Below are 17,963 nucleotides of genomic sequence, written 5' to 3' on the forward strand. Positions count from 1 at the left end.
GCATAGTGGCACCAGCTGATCCAACTAAAAGCGCTAATATGGCATATTCAAACTCTAGTACATAGTGGAATTAAACCATACACCACTGTTGGACACCATAATTGAAATTATTATTCTGAAAAGAATATTCCTCCATGCAGCCTGCAACAATTAGCAAAACCTATACTGCATAGTAAGATATAAACGACCACGAAATGACAAATGTAAAACAATAAAACTAAAGCAGCCTGATTTATGTACACAACAATTATGAAAAATAAATATGATATACAGCAACAATCAACAATCACCAAATTACTGGGTCCTCACTATGGACAGGTACATACAGAATGTGGCGGGTTAAACATGTTAGCTGGAACAAAACTCTCCCCTAACATGGGACAGTGTATGTGCATAATCTCAGACATTGAATCTTTAAAAAATAAATTGGAAATAACTTTTGAAAGTGGTAGGATTGGATAGCAGAAACATTACGGTACAAACATTATTTGATACTTGAGAAATAGCTGAGATATATAGATTCTACCACTGCATCGAGTGTGATATGATATTTATCCACTCGAGACAGTCATGACAGTTAAATTTTCAAATTTAAAACGCGAGGCTCGCCGAGCGTTTTAAATATTTAAAATTTAACTGTCGAGAGTGGATAAATATCGTATTTCACGAGATTTGGTGGTGGAATCTGTTTCTCTAATGATTTTCAAACAATATGCAGGCAAACTTATTCCGTCTTTTCGAATGATCTGTAAAAAGATGTGTTCTTTCTATGTGACGTCATCAGGCATGGTCGCCTTTTTTCATGCCGTCACAATAGGAAATTCAGAGGAAAGCAAGTAAATTCGACGTCATAATCGGATTTTAACCAATGAAGAACTGAGATCAAACGAACCACACGTTGATTAAATTTTTTGTATACAATGGGTGCAGAAAGGGATAAATTGACGAAGAATTAGAGAAAAATATTTTCATCCATTCTTCCGCTATATTCATCTTAACTTCTGCCAAGTTTACCTTTGATTTTTTTAATTAACTGCCTATAGCGCCTTTGGTGCTTTGATTTTAAAAGAGTTATGCCCCTTGTAAATATTAAATTTATGGAAAATGGCCTCGCTAGTGCTCTCACCAGATTTTTATAAAACTTACAATATCAGCAAAATTTCAGACAAGTACTATAATGGTTGAAGATCGACTTTTTTAAAAGAGTTATGCCCCTTGGAAAATATAAAATATGTGCCAAGCGGGGCACATTGGAACTCTGTTCTTTTATTAATCTTATTTTCAAATTTCTGCCTACTATTTGGAAAATTATCAGGACTATAATAGATAGGTAGAAATTGCAAACAGCAAAAATAATTAGATATATAAGATCTACAAAAAAAAAATGGAATTTAAACCATCAGGTGACTCCTTACAGGAGTTATTGCCCTTCAAATGTGATTTTTGACTTATTTGTAAATTTTTGCCTTTTATCTTGAAAACTTTTATATATAAGTAGAATTTGGAAACAACAAAAAAGTAGATACTGTGAACAGCAACAATGATCAGCTATTCAAGGTCAACAAAAATTCATACATGACCGTAGCTATTAGATAATTGCTTATAGGAGTTTCTGCCCTTTAAAGACAAATTTATTTAGAATTTCAGAGTATTTGCCTCGTATCTTGAAAACTTTAAGAAATAAATAGAAACTGTTATCCTCAAAAAATGATTGATATATATAAGAATGCCAATATGACAGAAACCATTGGCTGACCCCTTATAAAAGACAATTGTTTACTAACTTTTAAGTTGTTGACATTTATTTCAATTTTGGAATCGATAGTATATAGGGAGAAACTAAAAAGAAAAAAAAATATCAGCAATACAAGGTCAACAAGAAAGAGATTTTAGTCGTGCATTATATTGTAGTCTACAATGTTGGAGAAAGGTCATTTTTGTCGAGCCTGCGACTTTTGTCGCAGAAAGCTCGACATAGGGATAGTGATCTGGCGGCAGCAATGGCGGCGGCAGCGTTAGCTAACTTCTTAAAAGCTTTATATTTTAGAAGGTGGAAGACCTGGATGCTTCATTCTTTGTATATGGATGCCTCATGTTACGAAGTTTCCGTCAGTCACATGTCCAATGTCCTTGACCTCATTTTCATGGTTCAGTGACTACTTGAAAAAAAAGTTAACATTTTTTGTAATGTTAAATTCTCTCTTATTATGAGTAGTAGGATAACTATATTTGGTATGTGCATACCTTACAAGGTCCCCATGCCCGTCAGACAGTTTTCACTTGACCTCCACCTCATTTCATGGATCAGTGAACAAGGTTAAGTTTTGGTGGTCAAGTCCATATCTCAGATACTATAAGCAATAGGTTAAGTATATTCGGTGTATGGAAGGATTGTAAGGTGTACATGTCTAGCTGGCAGGTGTCATTTGACCTTGACCTCATTTTCATTGTTCAGTGGTTATAGTTAAGATTTTGAGTTTTGGTCTTTTTTTCTAATACTATATGCAATAGATCAACTATATTTGGTGTATGGAAATATTTTATGATCTATATGTCAGTCGCGCAGGTTTTATTTGACCTTGACCTCATTTTCACAGTTCATTGCTCAGTGTTAAGTTTTTGTGTTTTGGTCTGTTTTTCTTAAACTATAAGCAATAGGTCAACTATATTTGTTGTATGGAAGAATTGTTAGCTGTACATGCCTGCCTGGCATAGTTCATCTGACCTTGACCTCATTTTCATGGTTCATTGGTCAATGTTTAGTTTTCTTGGTTAATGTTAAGTTTATGTGACAGTTGTAATAAAGCTTTATATTTAGGAGTATCAACATAATATCAATGATTAGTAAAGAAGGCGAGACATTTCAGCATGTGCACTCTTGATCATGTTTTGCATAGCTCCAGTTGAGTGACATAGACTCTTAAGAGCCTCTAGTTCGCTATGGCATTTGTCAGACTCTCAGACTTATGAGAATTGAATATCCCTTGCTATCTTCCACCTTTTTAATCTAAAAAATACTGTTTTATTCATTCATTGTCTAATTTGATATATATAATTCTATTTATGATGTATTATGCCCTCTTGGTACAGTTGTTTATTCTGTGTATTGGAATAAAACCAATATTTAAAAAAAAAAAAAATTCTCTTGCAATTGATATGTAATGTAGTAACTTTAACAAAACAGCCAATCACAGTTGAAAAAAAAATTAAATTTTGTGTGTGAAAGAGGAAGAGAATATTTCATTCATACCTTTCTTATATTTCAGTTTTAAATAAACACAAAGTTAAACTACAAAAGAATTACACAATGTTTGTTCATGGTGTTGACTCCAGAACAGACATAGCTGACCACCTATATCAGTCTGATGTTTTAAGTACTGAAGAAAAAGAGGAAATTTGTCATTCTTCACTCACTCAACAGGAAAGTAATAGACTTTTATACAACAAATTGATTCGCAAAGGTGGAGATGCATACAAACACCTTCTTGAAGCTGTAATACACGGAAAATACCATGATGTTGCTTCAGAAATGGAGAAGACAGAATTGTCAGATCAAGACATACAATTGTGTCAAATAGGTAATTATAGCAGATTCTGAAATTAATATTGTACCCGATTTACTTAGATGATTCCAATATATATCATAAATTTTACATTATAATTACAAAAATCTGCCCATTTTTTTATACATAAGAGCATATTGAGTGTATCTATTCAGAGGCGGATTTAGGGGGGGTTGGGGGGGACCCCCTCCCCCTTATGTGGGAAAAATTTTGTTGATTATTTAGGGAATCACTGAAGCATGACTGAAGTGGGTCCGCTCTCAGGCAGTCAGTGCCCTTCCCATTATATTAATCACATAATATGCTAAAAAAAATATACAATTCAAGGATAAAAAGACACGTTTTCATCAATATATGTTTAAGTGTAAAAGGAATGATCAAATGTTGGAAACAATCACCTCATTGAATTTAAAAACAAATTATTGTTTAATGTTTCCTCAATAAAAAGAATTAAGTTGGCCCAATATTACACTTATAAAATAACTGTGATTTCGTAAATTTCAATGTATTTTAACGAGAAAATATGGTCCCTAACTTCCAGTTTTTATACTAAGTTTTGAAAGTTCATTGACAAAGAAGTCTTACAGAAGATTATAAAAAATCTATTGGCCAATATTTAGAATCCCCATCTGCCTTAACTGCTAATAATAATTTATTAATTCTTTTATCACTTTCGTCAGTTGTGTTCAATTTGTAAAATCTTCAATTTTGTAAAATTATTGATAAAAAAATGACTTGAGATATAAATATTGTTTTTTTTTTTCCTTTACGACAAATTATTTTGTACAATGTTGGGTTTCAGTTATAGAAATATTTAGACTATGAAACATCTAGGCAGTTTGTCTTGTTTCAGGAATGGAGAAACTCAAAGACAGACATGAGAAAAAAGGTAACCATATAATATAGTTCACTGAACTTCATGCAAGACTGAAAGATGTATATTGTTTCAAATTGATGTTAATTGTCTTATAGCAGTTTTACCCTTAATGTGATTATCTACAGCTATTTTTAGTCCCCTACTGACAAAGTGGAAGGGGACTTTAGGTTTGCACTCCATCCATCTGTCTGTCCGTCTGTCCGTCCGTCCATCCGTCCGTCAAATCAGTTTTCCACACGGCGGCGACGTCAACAATGTTTTAGTTTGCGATTTGGTCTAGCATGTCTAGTTCATGGTAAACCACTAGCTATATATATATAGTGTTAGGTCAATGATATTTGGTATGCAGTTGTATTATCATTGGCGCATCTCATTGCCATAGCAATAATTTGGCCCTGTCCCCTTAGTCATGGTCTATTGAATTTGAAACTTTTGCTTAGTTTATATGTATTAGTTTGTGATTAGGTCAGTTTAAGGGAAACCAATAGTGGAAGGTCAATGATATTTGGTATGCAGTTGTATAAGCATTGGCATATCTCATTGCCATGGAGATTATTTGGCCCTGCCCCCTCAATCATGGTCTATTGACTTTGAAACTTTTACTTATAAAAAAGAAGATGTGGTATGATTGCCTATGAGACAACTCTTCACAAGAGACCAAATGACACAGAGATTTACAACTATAGGTCACCGTACGGCCTTCAACAATAAGCAAAGCCCATACTGCATAGTCAGCTATAGAAGGCCCAGAAATGACAAATGTAAAACAATTCAAACAGAAAACTAACAGCCTAATTTAAGTACAAAAAAATGAACGAAAAACAAATATGTAACACAAATAACAACCACTGAATAGTTTACATGTATTAGTTTGTAATTAGGTTAGTTCAAAGCGAACCATTAGTGGTAGACCAATGTTAATTGGTATACAGTTGTATAAGCATTCGCACATTTCATTTCCAATGAGAATATTTTGCCCCGCCCCCTCATGCATGGTCTATTGACTTTTAAACTTTTGCTTAGTTTACATGTATTAGTTTGTGATTAGATCAGTTTAAGATGAACTGCTACTGTTAAGTCAATTATATTTGGTATGCAAATTTATTGGCATTTGCAAGTCTTGTTTCCAAAGATTATAAAGCCCCACCTTCTCATCATGGTTCATGGACTTTGAAACTTTTACATAGTTGACAAGTTAATGTTTGTGTTTAGGTTTGTTTAAAGGGAAGGACTTATGATAAGTCAGTGGTATTTGGTATGCAGTTGTATTAGTATTGGCACATCTCATTTCTATGGAGATTGTTTAGCCATGTACCTTCAGTCATGGTTCATTGACTTTGAATATTTGCATAACTTAAATGATAAAGTACTGCTATGTTAATTTCAACATTTGCATTATCAAAATTACAAATAGGCGAGACGTATCTCTGTGTTAACAGTTTATTTTCTTTTTGGTCATGCCTGAAGATATTGAATTCATATTTGTTATATAGTTTACACGATGACAACTTATAGATGAAGTTAGCATTTTGTTCCAGTACAATGAATTTTTAACCAGTAGGGGACTATGTATATTGCCATAACATTTCTTGACATTTGCAGTTATCTTAGACATTACTTGGGACTATCAACAAATTATTCAGTAATGGTCGATTTAGCAGGTGCAACATTTCAGTGCACTCTTTTTAGTATTAGGCCGTGTATTTTTGGTGCAAGGAAAAACTTAACATAATTGTTAATAGGAAAAAAAGAATATGTGGTAAGATTGTCAATGAGAAAACTACCTGCCAGAGACCAAATGACGTAAAAGTTAGCAAATATATGTCACCATACAGCCTTCAACAATGAGCAAAATCCATACATCAAAGTAAGCTATTAAAGGCACTGAAATGACAAATGTGAAACAATTCTAACAAGACAACTAACAGCATGATTTATGTATGAAATATGATACACAGCAAAAAATGACAATCCCTGAATTACAGGCTCCTGACTTGGGGCATAAACATACATATATGCATAATGTGGCAAGGTTAAACGTGTACCAGTGTCAAACCCTCCCCTAACTTGGGACATGAACATACATAATGTGGCAAGGTTAAACATGTGTACCAATGTCAAACCCTCCCCTAACTTGGGGCATGAACATACATAATGTGGCAAGGTTAAACATGTGAACCGGTGTCAAACCCTCCCCTAACTTGGGGCATAAACATACATAATGTGGCAAGGTTAAACATGTGTACCGGTGTCAAACCCTCCCCTGACTTGGGGCATGAACATACATAATGTGGCAAGGTGAAACATGTGTACCGGTGTCAAACCCTCCCCTAACTTGGGGCATAAACATACATAATGTGGCAAGGTTAAACATGCGTACCGGTGTCAAACCCTCCCCTAACTTGGGACATGAACATACATAATGTGGCAAGGTTAAACATGTGTACTTGTGTCAAACCCTCCCCTAACTTGGGACATGAACATACATAATGTGGCAAGGTTAAACATGTGTACCGGTGTCAAACCCTCCCCTAACTTGAGGCATGAACATACATTATGTGGCAAGGTTAAACATGTGTACCAGTGTCAAGCCCTTCCCTAACTTGGGACATGAACATACATATATGTGGCAAGGTTACACATGTGCATGTGAACCAGTGTCAAATCCTCCCCTAACTTGGGACATGAACATACATATATGTGGCAAGGTTACACATGTGCATGTGAACCAGTGTCAAATCCTCCCCTAACTTGGGACATGAACATACATATATGTGGCAAGGTTAAACATGTGTACTGGTGTCAAACCCTCCCCTGACTTGGGGCATGAACATACATAATGTAACAAGGTTAAACATGTGTACCTGTGTCAAACCCTCCCCTAACTTGGGGCATGTACATACATAATGTGGCAAGGTTAAACATGTCTACCTGTGTCAAAACCCTCCCCTAACTTGGGGCATGAACATACATAATTTGGCAAGGTTAAACATGTGTACAGGTGTCAAACAATCCCTTAACTTGGGACATGAACATACATAATTTGGCAAGGTTAAACATGTGTATCAGTGTCAAACAATCCCCTAACTTGGGGCATGAACATACATAATTTGGCAAGGTTAAACATGTGTATGAGTGTCAAACAATCCCCTAACTTGGGGCATGAACATACATAATTTGGCATGGTTAAACACGTGTACAGGTGTCAAACAATCCCCTAACTTGGGGCATGAACATACATAATGTGGCAAGGTTAAACGTGTGTACCGGTGTCAAACCCTCCCCTAACTTGGGGCATGAACATACATAATGTGGCAAGGTTTAACATGTGTACCGGTGTCAAACCCTCCCCTAACTTGGGACATGAACATACATAATGTGGCAAGGTTAAATGTGTGTGCCGGTGTCAAACCCTCCCCTAACTTGGGACATGAACATACATAATGTGGCAAGGTTAAACTTGTGTACAAGTGCCAAACCCTCCCCTAACTTAGAGCATGAACATACATAATGTGGCAAGGTTAAACATGTGTACCGGTGTCAAACTTTCCCCTAACTTGGGGCATGAACATACTTAATGGGCAAGGTTTAACAAATGTACCAATGTCAAACCCTCCCCTAACTTGGGACATGAACATACATAATGTGGCAAGGTTTAACATGTGTACCAGTGTCAAACCCTCCCCTAACTTCGGACATGAACATACATAATGTGGTAAGGTTTAACATGTGTATCAGTGTCAAACCTTCCCCTAACTTGGGGCATGATCATACATAGTGTGGCAAGGTTAAATATGTGTACCGGTGTCAAACCCTCCCCTAACTTGGGACATGAACATCCATAATGTGGAAAGGTTAAATGTTTGTACCGGTGTCAAACCTTCCCCTAACTTGGGGCATGAACATACATAATGTGGCAAGGTTAAACATGTGTACCGGTGTCAAACCTTCCCCTAACTTGGGGCATGAACATACATAATGTGGAAAGGTTAAATGTGTGTACCGGTGTCAAACCTTCCCCTAACTTGGGGCATGAACATACATAATGTGGAAAGGTTAAATGTGTGTACCGGTGTCAAACCCTCCCCTAACTTGGGACATGAACATACATCATGTGGCAAGGTTAAACATGTCTATCAGTGTCAAACCCTCCCTAACTTGGGACATTAACATACAGAATGTGGCAAGGTTAAACGTGTGTACCGGTGTCAAACCCTCCCCTAACTTGGGACATGAACATACATAATGTGGCGAGGTTAAACATGTACCAGTGTGAAACCCTCCCCTAACTTGGGACATAAAAATACAATATGTGGGAAGGTTAAACGTGTACCGGTGTTAAACTCTCCCCTAACTTGGGGCATGAACATACATAATTTGACAAGGTTAAACATGTGTGCCAATGTCAAACCCTCCCCTAACTTGGGGCATGAACATACATAATGTGTGAGGTTAAACATGTGTACTGGTGTCAAACCCTGCCCTAACTTGGGGCATGAACATACATAATTTGACAAGGTTAAACATGTGTGCCAATGTCAAACCCTCCCCTAACTTGGGGCATGAACATACATAATGTGGCAAGGTTAAACGTGTGTACTGGTGTCAAACCCTCCCCTAACTTGGGACATGAACATACATAATGTGGGAAGGTTAAACTTGTGTACTGGTGTCAAACCCTCCCCTAACTTGGGACATGAACATACATAATGTGGCAAGGTTAAACTTGTGTACCGGTGTCAAACCCTCCCCTTATTTGGGGCTAACATACATAACGTGGCGAGGTTAAACATGTGTACTGGTATCAAACCTCTCCTAACTTGGGGCATGAACATACATAATGGGGCATGGTTAAACATGTGTACCAATGTCAAACCCCCCCTAACTTGGGGCATGAACATACATAATGTGGCAAGGTTAAACATGTGTACCAGTGTCAAACCCTTTCCTAACTCGGGGCTGACATACATAATGTGGCAAGGTTAAACATGTGTACTGGTGATAAACCCTCCCCTAACTTGGGACATGAACATACATAATGTGGCAAGGTTAAACATGTTTACCGGTGTCAAACCCTCCCCTAACTTGGTGCATGAACATACATAATGTGGCAAGATTAAACATGTGTACCGGTGTCAAACCCTCCCCTGACTTGGGACATGAACATACATAATGTGGCAAGGTTAAACATGTGCACTTGTGTCAAACCCTCCCCTGACTTGGGACATGAACATACATAATGTGGCAAGGTTAAACATGTGCACTTGTGTCAAACCCTCCCCTAACTTGGGACATGAACATACATAATGTGGCAAGGTTAAACATGTGCACTTGTGTCAAACCCTCCCCTAACTTGGGACATGAACATACATATTGTGGCAAGGTTAAATGTGTGTACCAGTGTCAAACCCTCCCCTAACTTGGGACATGAACATACATCATGTGGCAAGGTTAAACATGTGTACCGGTGTCAAACCCTCCCCTAACTTGGGACATGAACATACATAATGTGGCAAGGTTAAACGTGTGTACCGGTGTCAAACCCTCCCCTAACTTGGGGCATGAACATACATAATGTGGGAAGGTTAAACGTGTGTACAGGTGTCAAACCCTCCCCTAACTTGGGGCATGAATATACATAATGTGGCAAGGTTAAACGTGTGTACCGGTGTCAAACCCTCCCCTAACTTGGGACATGAACATACATAATGTGGCAAGGTTAAACATGTGTACCAGTGTCAAACCCTCCCCTAACTTGGGGCATGAACATACATAATGTGGCAAGGTTTAACATGTGTACCAGTGTCAAATCCTACCCTAACTTCGGACATGAACATACATAATGTGGCAAGGTTAAACATGTGTACCAGTGTCAAACCCTCCCCTAACTTGGGACATAAACATACAGAATGTGGCAAGGTTAAACGTGTACCGGTGTCAAACCCTCCCCTAACTTGGGGCATGAACATGCATAATGTGGCAAGGTTAAACATGTTTACCGGTGTCAAACCCTCCCCTAACTTGAGACATGAACTTACATAATGTGGTAAGGTTTAACATGTGTACCAGTGTCAAACCCTCCCCTAACTTCGGACATGAACATACATAATGTGGCAAGGTTAAATATGTATACCGGTGTCAAACCCTCCCCTAACTCGGGACAGTGATGTAACAGTACAACAAAAGAACAAACTATAAAAATCAGTAAAAAAGGGCTTATCTTCTTATTTCTATTAACTCACCAGATCGATACAAAACACAAAAGACAATAAGTTCAAATCTGAGAGTCATGTCCATAATTTGTTGTTTTTATTTTTTTTAGATATTAGGATGAATCACGATGAAGTCATTCCTAAACATATACTAGGTAAGTTTATTGATGTAGGACATTGGAACATTACTTAATCCTATAAGAAGGCATCTTCAGTACATATAACTGGAAAATTCAAATGTTTTGATTGATAAGGGCTTATATTGAGGATACAATCGCTTTATACTTTTCATGTTATCATGCACTCAAATTTAAGCTTTGCTTGTATGTTAAACATGAAATAAAAAAATGGAAAATGATTCACAAAAAAGTGTGGAAGCGGTGTAAGTTTTCTAGTTTGTATTTATCTACTCCTTTTATACTGCTTGTATTTTGACCAAAGGGTAGAATTCAAATTATTTGCATGTCACAGTGTGACACAGACTTGAAGGCAGGCAGAAAATAAGTGCTTTGGAATAATAAACTAGGCACTTATTTATAAACTATAAACAAACATAGTACATGTAGTGTGAACATATAGACGTTACTACAAAACATGAAAAATGTCCCAACAATGATAATAAATAATAACATACTTGTCAGAGTATTTTCCTTAAGGGGTAATGCCACCACTGATATTCCCCTATTAAGTCTTTGTTTAGTTGGCATTTGACAGTATGTACCTTAATTTAAGTAAAGCGATTTTACCATTTAACTTTAAATTAATTGCAAACCACATTTCCTTGCATAGAAGAAAAAAACATCATCTTAAGTTTTAAAAATATTTTATTAGAACACTGAATAAAACAAAATATGGTGCTTCAAAACACCCAAGATACATGAACATGATGAAACTGGATGTCACATACTTTATTTTTGTGGAATTACACCTTGAAATTTGAACTTAAAATCGATAGTTAATTTATTGAATTTCATTTTTTTACAGAGCAGTTCGAAAAACGCTTGGAACAGTGGAAAAAGGATGATCAACAGTTTGTTAGCACTGAAGCAGAGAAACATGTAATGCAAAACGTTTTGACACAAAGTTCAGTTACCCTGGTGGGAAATTCTGGCACTGGAAAAAGTTTTCTGTCTAAACACATTGCCCTCATAATGAAGAAACAGGGCTATACTGTAATTCCATGTAGTAAACCTGAAGATATTGGAAAATGGTTTAAACATGGGAGGAAAACTTTGTTTGTCTTTGATGACGTCTGTGGCAGATATACTCTTAATCAACAAATTTACACTGACTGGAAACAAAGACTTGATCACATAATATCTCTGCTCGAAGACAAATGTTGTAAAATCATATCTACATGTAGATTGGAGGTTTACAAAGATGAAGTATTTAGCAATCTCTCTTTTTTCAAAATGTGTAACATCGATTTAAGTTCACAAGAATTCAAACTTAGTGCTGCTGAAAAAAATGCTTTAGCTGAAGTGTACTTTAAGGAAAATACTGATGAAGTAAAGGAATGGTCAGACAAATATGTCTTTTTCCCCCTTTTATGTAGTTTATATCATAAACAGAACCTCCAGAAGAATGTAAGCATTAGATCTTTTTTTAGCAATCCTTTTGATGTTTTTAAAGATCAAGTTGTACAAATGTATGGAGAAAGTGATGCTGGTAAGATGCAGTATTGTAGCTTAGTCCTTTGTGTGATGTTTAACAACACATTAACAGAAGAAAACTTGTCACTAAAAGATAAGAAGATAGGAGCAGTCCTAGAAGATTTACTAGAAGAATGTGAACTGAATAAAGGAACATCCATCAAACGTTTAAAGAAATCCCTGGAAACACTTGAAGGTACCTATGTGGTCAAGGAGGATAACAAATACAAAATAATCCATGATAAGTTGTTTGATTTCCTTGCCAAGTACTTTGGGGAGAAGATGTTACAGATTTTCATTGATCATGCTAATACTGATTTCATTGAGGAGAGATTTCTATGGAAGATAACAGATAACATGGGCATAGAAATAGAGTTTGTAATAAGAATACCTGATAAATATATAAATAGATATATAGAAAGGTTACTGAAAGACTGGGAGAACGGTTATGTAAACAGTGTGTGTCAAAACAGAAACATGAAGTCTACTACATTTACAGAAATCTTCATAACACGTTTAAACCAACTTGATCTATCAAAACAACAAGAACTTGTTTCTACTAAAGATATTCACAATAAAGATATAGCATTTTCAGGAAGTTGTTATTTGGGTACAGTTGACCTGGTTAAATGGTTGATAAGTAGGAATACTAACATTAATTATTGTAGAGAGGATGGTTGGTTTCCTTTATTATGGACAAGTCAGGAAGGACATGTTGATGTTGTTAAAGTACTGTTACAACATTCAGCTGATGTCAATAAATGTAAGAATAATGGTGTATCATCTCTGTATATAGCTAGTCAGGAAGGACATGTTGATGTTGTTAAAGTACTATTACAACATTCAGCTGATGTCAATAAATGTAACAATAATGGTGTATCACCTCTGTATACAGCAAGTTATAATGGACATGTTAATGTTGTTAAAGTACTGTTACAACATTCAGCTGATGTCAATAAATGTAACAATGATGGTGTATCACCTCTGTATGTAGCAAGTGAGAATGGACATGTTGATGTTGTTAAAGTACTGTTACAACATTCAGCTGATGTCAATAAATGTAACAATAATGGTGTATCACCTCTGTATATAGCAAGTGAGAAAGGACATGTTAATGTTGTTAAAGTACTGTTACAACATTCAGCTGATGTCAATAAATGTGACAATGATGATGTATCACCTCTGTATGTAGCAAGTCAGAATGGACATGTTGATGTTGTTAAAGTACTGTTACAACATTCAGCTGATGTCAATAAATGTAAGAATAATGGTGTATCACCTCTGTATATAGCAAGTCAGGAAGGACATGTTGATGTTGTTAAAGTACTGTTACAACATTCAGCTGATGTCAATAAATGTAACAATAATGGTGTATCACCTCTGTATATAGCAAGTTATAATGGACATGTTAATGTTGTTAAAGTACTGTTACAACATTCAGCTGATGTCAATAAATGTGACAATAATGGTGTATCACCTCTGTCTATAGCAAGTCAGGTAGGACATGTTAATGTTGTTATAGAACTGTTACAACATTCAGCTGATGTCAATAAATGTAACAATAATGGTGTATCACCTCTGTCTATAGCAAGTGAGAAAGGACATGTTAATGTTGTTAAAGTACTGTTACAACATTCAGCTGATGTCAATAAATGTGACAATGATGGTGTATCACCTCTGTCTATAGCAAGTCAGGTAGGACATGTTAATGTTGTTATAGAACTGTTACAACATTCAGCTGATGTCAATAGATGTAACAATAATGGTGTATCACCTCTGTCTATAGCAAGTGAGAAAGGACATGTTAATGTTGTTAAAGTACTGTTACAACATTCAGCTGATGTCAATAAATGTGACAATGATGATGTATCACCTCTGTATATAGCAAGTGAGAATGGACATGTTGATGTTGTTAAAGAACTGTTACAACATTCAGCTGATGTCAATAAATGTGACAATAATGGTGCATCACCTCTGTATATAGCAAGTTATAATGGACATGTTAATGTTGTTAAAGTACTGTTACAACATTCAGCTGATGTCAATAAATGTGACAATGATGATGTATCACCTCTGTATATAGCAAGTCAGAATGGACATGTTAATGTTGTTAAAGTACTGTTACAACATTCAGCTGATGTCAATAAATGTAAGAATAATGGTGTATCACCTCTGTCTATAGCAAGTCATAATGGACATGTTAATGTTGTTAAAGAACTGTTACAACATTCAGCTGATGTCAATAAATGTAGTAATGATGGCCACCCACCATTACAGATGGCTTGTTACAACAACAAGATAGAGGTTGTACATGTACTTCTTCAGTGTGATGATGTTGATATTAATCTCTGTGATGATGATGGATGTTCTTCACTTTATTGGGCAAGTCAGAAAGGACATGTTGATGTTGTTACAGAACTGTTACAACATTCAGCTGATGTCAATAAATGTAACAATAAAGGTAAAAATTCTCTTAATGTAGCACAGGAGCAAGGACATATAGAAATAGAACAATTGTTAAAAGGAAAAGGAATAGATCAACATTTATGTCAAAATGATCAGTGAACATGGTGAAGGATGTTTTTTTTTTTTTTTAGAATTTGGACATTTTCATACATCGTTATTCATTTATTTAAAACCTCATAAAGCTGAAATTAGTTTATAGTTTGAAGTATCGACACTAGTCTATACTTCTATTAACCTTTAGCTGTTTTGTTTTTTGTTTTTTTTTTCTCTCTATTGTATTGTTAGGTTGCTGTCTATATTAACAAATCACTGTTTATACATATATACATATCTTGTTTTAAAGAACTTTTGGAAAGATTTTAGTGAAAATACTGTTAAATCAGATAAGGTAACTAACTCTTGGCTTGTTTTTCAATTAACATGATTAAAAAAATACAACAAATTATTTGGAATTGAAAGCAATTAAAGATAGACCAGCAGTATGCAAGAGAGGTGCACACCCTCTAAAAACAGAGACGGATGGATATGCAAAAAACAATTATATAGATAAATAACAAAGGTTATGTTTGATAAAGTTGAACATGTTGAAGATGAAAAACATTGTAAATGTGAATGTCCTCGTTATAATCTCTTGAAAAAATAGTTCTATAATATCATTTGTAAATTGTCAAAATGTTAAACTCAAACATTGTCAAACGCCAATTTCAAATTGTCTTTTTATTCAAGAAAACCTAGAGGTATTAAAAATTATTGGAATATATATATTAATGAAATCAGATAACTATCAATATTGTATAGATATGTTTATATGTAACCCATTAAGAATATTTGCCTGTTAATATTATGTATTATCTGTTTTATTACTGCATGTTTACACACATGCTTATGGCTTTGGACTGGCTGTGGCTTAAGATCTTAACATTTAGTTGATTATATTCATATTTGTATATGAATGTCAACATTATTTTTGTCAAGTATGAAAAATCATTGTATTAATATCTCCATGACCATAAGTACTTGTTTCAATAGTGCTGAAATCAAATCATATCTCCATGACTATACCATATACCATTTGATAAATAACTTTCTGGTTTGAATTTTCATTGAAGTTCGTATAATTTTGTTCTTTTACTTTTAATAAAATAGTAAGTTTCAAAATTCCAAAATTCCAATGAACAATGATGAATAAATGAGAATATTAAAATTTAATATGTAAATCTAGACTAATAAATCATGTTAATGTATACTATAAGCCTAATATATATTTTTGCTAAGTGTTATCTGTATCAAATATAGACAAAAAGGTTTGATAATTTGATAATTTGATAATTTGATTTATTCTATATCAAGTTTATGTATTATAATTTTTCAATGTTTTTATCTCAAAAGAAAGGAAAGGCAATGAAATCTTATAAATAAAGTATATAGTATTTTAGATTTATATGTTTACCAAAATGATTAATAACATTTGGTCATATTTCTGAATATTTATTTAAATGAGAATTCAATACAAGTAGCTTAAAATGTTTATTGATTTTGACACATTCTGAGAAGTTATCAAAATAAAACCAAAAAATAGACATTATGTGTATATTATCTTTTAAGAAGTGCTCAATTATAAATTAATGTATTATTGTATTTGGAGTCTTTAAAGAACAGTGGAATATGACAATGTTTTTATATTCTTAATAGAAGATGGGACTTTCATACACTGGAAAGGAATTACAGCCTCAATGAACCAATTTATTTCGTATTTATTAAAATTTAGATGTATATTGTAGATATTTTATACCATGTAGTGTTTCATATTAACTTATCATTTCTAATAAACTTATATACGTATGACTGAATTTTCCTTTTTCGTCATATAATTCAAAACTAATGGGTGATTATTTGTCGTCTTTGGTGTTAATCGTTCATAAGAAATAATCGTTCATGGTATCACATAAGACAAGGAGAAAAACAGCCATTAACAATACAAAGAGAATACGGTCATTACACATACAACAGGAGAAAACGTCAATTAAACATGCAACAGGAGAGAACGGCCATTTCACATAAAAAACAAGAATACGGTCATAATACAAATAAAACAGTAGAAAACGGCCATTACACATGCAACAGGGGAGAACGGCTATTTTACATACAACAGGAGAAAAATGTAATTACACATATAACAGAGGAAAACGGCCATAACATATAAAACAAGAGAATAGGGCCATTACACATACAACAGGAGAAAACAGCCATTACATATAACAACAAGAGAATACGACCAATACACATACAAAACGAGAAAACGGCCATTACACAATAAAAAGAAAATCCGGTCATTACACATACAACAGGAGAAAATGGCAATTACACATGCAATAGGAGAGATTGGCAATTTGACATAAAACAGGAAAAAACAGCCATGACACACAAAACAAGAGAATACGGTCATTACGTATACAACAGGTGAAAACGACCATTACACATGCAACATGAGAGAACTAACATTAGACATACAACAGGAGAAAACGGCCATTACACATACAACGAGAGAATACGGCCATTACACATACAACAGCAGAAAACGACCATTACACATAAAAAAGAGAATACGGCCATACACATATAACAGAAAAACGGCAATAACACATGCAAGAGGAGAGAACGGCCATTAGACATACATCAAGAGAAAACGGCCATTACACATAAAACAAGAGAATACGACCAATACACATACAAAACGAGAAAACGGCCATTACACAATAAAAAGAGAATACGGTCATTACACGTATAACAGGAGAAAACGGCAATTACACATGCAATAGGAGAGAACGGCCATTTGACATAAAACACGAGAAAACAGCCATGACACACAAAACAAGAGAATATGGCCATTACGTATACAATTAATGAAAACGACCATTACACATAAAACAAGTGGAAACGGCCATAACACATGCAACAGGAGAGAACTACCATAAGACATACAACAGGAGAAAATGGCCATTATACATAAAACCAGAGAAAACGGCCATTACACATACAACAGCAGAAAACGACCACTACACATAAAAAAGAGAATACGGCCATACACATATAACAGAAAAAAAAAACGGCCATAACACATGCAACAGGAGACAACTGCCATAAGACAAACAACAGAAGAAAACGGGTATTATACACAAAACAAGATAATACG

The 17,963-nt window shown here is 34.9% G+C and overlaps 1 protein-coding gene across 10 annotated transcripts in view; it reads left to right on the top strand.

The window, feature by feature from the left end:
* Nucleotides 1–16,612, top strand: part of LOC127712406 (uncharacterized) — a 113,716-nt gene extending 97,104 nt beyond the window's left edge. For 6 of the 10 annotated variants that reach the window (XM_052218814.1, XM_052218816.1, XM_052218817.1 and 3 more), the window contains 5 exons: nt 3,267–3,578; nt 4,417–4,452; nt 10,763–10,807; nt 11,637–13,999; nt 14,099–16,612. In XM_052218814.1, coding sequence (XP_052074774.1) covers nt 3,267–3,578; nt 4,417–4,452; nt 10,763–10,807; nt 11,637–13,999; nt 14,099–14,869 — 3,527 coding nt within the window. In that variant the 3' untranslated portion in view covers nt 14,870–16,612. The remainder of the gene's footprint in view (nt 1–3,266; nt 3,579–4,416; nt 4,453–10,762; nt 10,808–11,636; nt 14,000–14,098) is intronic. The other 4 variants (XM_052218818.1, XM_052218819.1, XM_052218821.1 and 1 more) reach the window with 4 other exon arrangements.
* Nucleotides 16,613–17,963: the final 1,351 nt, after the last annotated feature.

The sequence above is a fragment of the Mytilus californianus genome, unplaced genomic scaffold, assembly GCF_021869535.1.
Source record: "Mytilus californianus isolate M0D057914Y unplaced genomic scaffold, xbMytCali1.0.p SCAF_8, whole genome shotgun sequence".
NCBI lineage: Eukaryota > Metazoa > Mollusca > Bivalvia > Mytilida > Mytilidae > Mytilus > Mytilus californianus.